At 47.3% G+C, this 3,776-nt stretch overlaps 1 protein-coding gene across 1 annotated transcript; it reads left to right on the forward strand.

The window, feature by feature from the left end:
• The first annotated feature begins 552 nt into the window (after positions 1 to 552).
• On the forward strand, positions 553 to 2,984 carry LOC137345229 (probable G-protein coupled receptor 139). Its single transcript, XM_068008696.1, has 2 exons — positions 553 to 622; positions 2,074 to 2,984. Exons 1-2 carry the CDS (start codon positions 553 to 555, stop codon positions 2,982 to 2,984), a joined length of 981 nt encoding a protein of 326 aa, XP_067864797.1.
• The last annotated feature ends 792 nt before the right edge of the window (positions 2,985 to 3,776 follow it).

Below are 3,776 nucleotides of genomic sequence, written 5' to 3' on the forward strand. Positions count from 1 at the left end.
CTTTGCATCATTAGCAGAACCTCTTCCTTAGAAAAAAAAAGTTATGTCATTTGTACCTTTGTGGATCACGGCAACTGGATATTTCCCCTCCCATTCCATGTTCCTCCCCAGCCCAGAGGAGACATCCTTAACCCTGTCCCCGGGCAGATAATGCAGCCTTCAGGATTCACGCTGTTGGCTGCAGATAGCAAGATCTTTCCCGCAACCCTACTGTCCCCTTCTATTGTTACATCCTTTATAAAGACCTCCCCCCACTTGAATGCCCCCCCCTTATCACTGTGCTGTCATCAGTTCACTCTTTCTCTGTGCAGTCTCTGCTCTCATCGACAAAGGCTGCAAGAACCTCCAACCTGGACGCTGATTGACAAATAATATTGCGTTCCCACTGTCATCTTTATCCTCAAAGTCCTACACTCTTCCATTAAAGCTTAATGAGGAACAGTGGCAGATTTTTCAATTCAGCATTCTATTGCCTTTAGAAATCAACAGTGAGGTTTAAAACCTTCAGATTATACCTATTGCTTGCTTTTTCTCGTATGGCCTGCAGTGGTAATGGCAGATACCTACTCTAGAGTCAATGGGAGTGAAGGGGGTGTAGGCCGTTTCTTAGGCATCCCAATTGGTACACAGCTGGCAAGCTGATCCAAACCCATGGGGTCTACCCACTATACTCAGTCACTTATCCACTGGAGCTTTCTACTCTTGGCCAGATTCTCCTCCCCTCTGCAATTCTCCTGTTGCCCTTTACATCTCCTCTGGACCGAACCTGTTTCTTTAATTGTTCCATTCGCCTTGCACCCTCATCCCTTTTGACAATGAACCAGTTCTGCCCTCTATCCGATCACAGAACTTCCGCTTCGTTCTTTCCTCCCTCTATATCCCACCTTTCACTGGCTCGGTCATTGCTTTAAAACTGATGATCTCTAATACCTTCCAGATCTGATGTAAGGTTCCAGGCCAGGGAGATTAACTGTTTTGCTCTCCACAGGTGTTGCCTGACCTGAGAAGTGATTTCAAGATACTGCTACTGTTATCAGATTTATAAATGTTCCAGTAATTTGTTATTGCTCCGAAACTTAGGCCAGGATATTAACAGTGATCTCGCTGGGGAGCGAAGATTCAGAGTCTTAGCTCAAGACTGCCTCTATTATCCATGACTTTAGGCTTGGCTCCCTGGCGGGTCAGGTCGAGGGTGGTCCAAACCATGGCCACATGGTTTGTGGATCTTTTTATCACGTGCGTTGCTAATCCCCAACTGTGTAGCTGGAGAGACTGGTGAAAGTTCAGATCGATGGACTGTCGATCCCCAAACCCCGGAGAGGGATCTTCTATCCTGGAGTGTTATACGCGTCCCAGGTCATGGAGGGAGAGGGACGCGGGGACTGTCTAATCCAAGGCAGGGTTGGAGGTGTAGGTCCAGCATGCATTCAAACTGTGGGATGGGTCAGTCATTCCTAATTGGGTCGATTCAAATCCTGGGCCAGTATCAGATCATGGGGTGCTGGCTGAACCTGTGGAAAGTGCGAAATTGGGGAGGGTCCGATGCCCGGGTTGGGGCTGATTCTGGCAATGTGCTGATTGTGGAGAGGGTTTTGATCCAAGGGTAGGGGCCAGGGGCGGTTCCGATCGCCATTCCCGGGTGTGGTTCGAATTGAGCAACCTCGATAGTGAGAGTTAAACCTCTGAAACTGTTTAAATCAGCGATTTCAAGCCTCATTAAAATATTAAGATTGTCAAATGGCCTCCTGGCAGCAGTTGTTTGCCCTTGCCCGTTCTCGACTCCTGTAGGAGAATGGTGGGGATGTGGTAGGGAATATGGGATGAATGTAGGATTAGTATAAGTGGGTGGTTGTTGGTCGGCACAGACTCGATGGGCCGAGGGGCCTGCTTCAGTGCTGTATCTATGAATTATGAACTATGAACTAAACACGGAAGTGGGTGCATTATGGTTTGGGATCGGGGTGAGATTTGGAAAATGTTAACATGTGACAGGCCCTCAAACTAAAATCCTGTCCTTACTGTCTTGCTCAGACACGGTAATTTCCAGTCTTTTTTTCCTTCTTTCTCTTACAGTTAATTTACTGGCCATTGTGATCCTGTCCCGGGGGAAATGCGGCCTCTCCGCCTGCACCACTCGCTACCTGGTGGCCATGGCAACTGCGGATCTACTGGTCACTATCATCAAGTTCATATTCAATAGGATCCGTGATTATTATTTCCCGGGATCGTTCCTGAACATCAACCCTGTGTGCAATGTTATCCTTGTCCTCCGTCGCGCAGCCGGAGACTGTTCTGTCTGGTTTACTGTCACTTTCTCCTTTGATCGCTGTGTGGCCATTTGTTGCCAGAAGCTAAAAGCAAAATACTGCACTGACAGAACTGCTAATGTGGTTCTCGCAACAACATGCATTTTGCTCCTTTTAAAAAATGTCCCCTTCTACTTTGCTGTTGAACCTGGATGGATAATAAACAATGTGCCATGGGGCTGTTATACGAAGCCAAGCTATTATATTGAGCAACAATGGATGGTATTTGACTGGTTTGATACTGTTTTAACGCCATTGCTGCCATTTGCTTTAATTATGCTGCTCAATGCACTGACAGTTAGGTACATTTTAGTGGCCAGTCGAGTTCGTAAGGGACTGAGGGGTCAGAGCAAGGGAGAGAATCACGGTGACCCTGAGATGGAGAGCAGAAGGAAGTCTATGATTTTACTCGTCGCCATATCCGGCAGCTTCATACTTCTGTGGTTGGTGTATGTTTTGCATTTCTTATATTATATAATTTCAGGAAAAAATCCCAAGGATTACAATGATTCTGAATACATATTTGTACAAGTTGGAGCTATGCTAATGAATTTGAATTGCTGCACAAACACTTTTATTTATGGGGTGACTCAGTCCAAGTTCAGAGAACAGGTCAAGAGTGCATTGAAATATCCAGTTACACCAATTATTCAATTAATTAATAAACAAAACAACTGAAAGCAGCCCATGAATGTAATATTTATCCCTAATGTCAAGATGTGACTGAGAGCTGGATGACGGGAAATGCGTTGGCTGGGGCGAGGGGAGGGTCGGTGTTGTCACAATCGCCAACGAGCAGTGGGGCGGCAGGTAAGAGGTGACGATTTCAAGACCGGAGGTAAAGCGGTCAGGAGGAGATACAGAGCGCCCTCTTCAGGACAGGAGGTGAAACCATGCCACCGTCTCTACTCCATTACCCCATCTCCATTCCTCTTCCCCCATTCTGCATTATACATTCCCCCTCGCCTGTTATCTCACCCATTCTCCCTCTCCATCTGGCCTCCCCATTCCATCTCACTCATTTCCCTCCCTAGTCTCCATTACCATTCCACCCCAATTACTCACCCTCCCCATCACCCATTCCACCACCTACACCCCCCCTTCCCCATGCATTAACCCATTCCCCTTCCCCATTACCCAATCCATACCCCTTCCCCACGCCCATCCCATTACAGCACAACCTATTCTCCCTCCCCACTTACACTCCCCCAATACCCCGAGCTCTTTCCCTGATTCTCCCTCCCATTACCTCTACTCTTTACCCCTCCCCATTATCCCTCTCCATTTCCCTTCTCATTACCATCTGCCACATTCCTGCCTCCATTACTCATTCCAATTACAACTCCTATTTCCCCAAACGATTCCCTCACACTTAATTCTTCTCCATTCTCCCTTTCAATCCCCCTTCCCCTATTTCCCCTCTCCCATTCGCCAACCACATTACTACAACCTATTGCTCCTCCCCACCAT

Source organism: Heterodontus francisci, chromosome 28 (assembly GCF_036365525.1).
Source record: "Heterodontus francisci isolate sHetFra1 chromosome 28, sHetFra1.hap1, whole genome shotgun sequence".
NCBI classification, from domain to species: Eukaryota; Metazoa; Chordata; class Chondrichthyes; order Heterodontiformes; family Heterodontidae; genus Heterodontus; species Heterodontus francisci.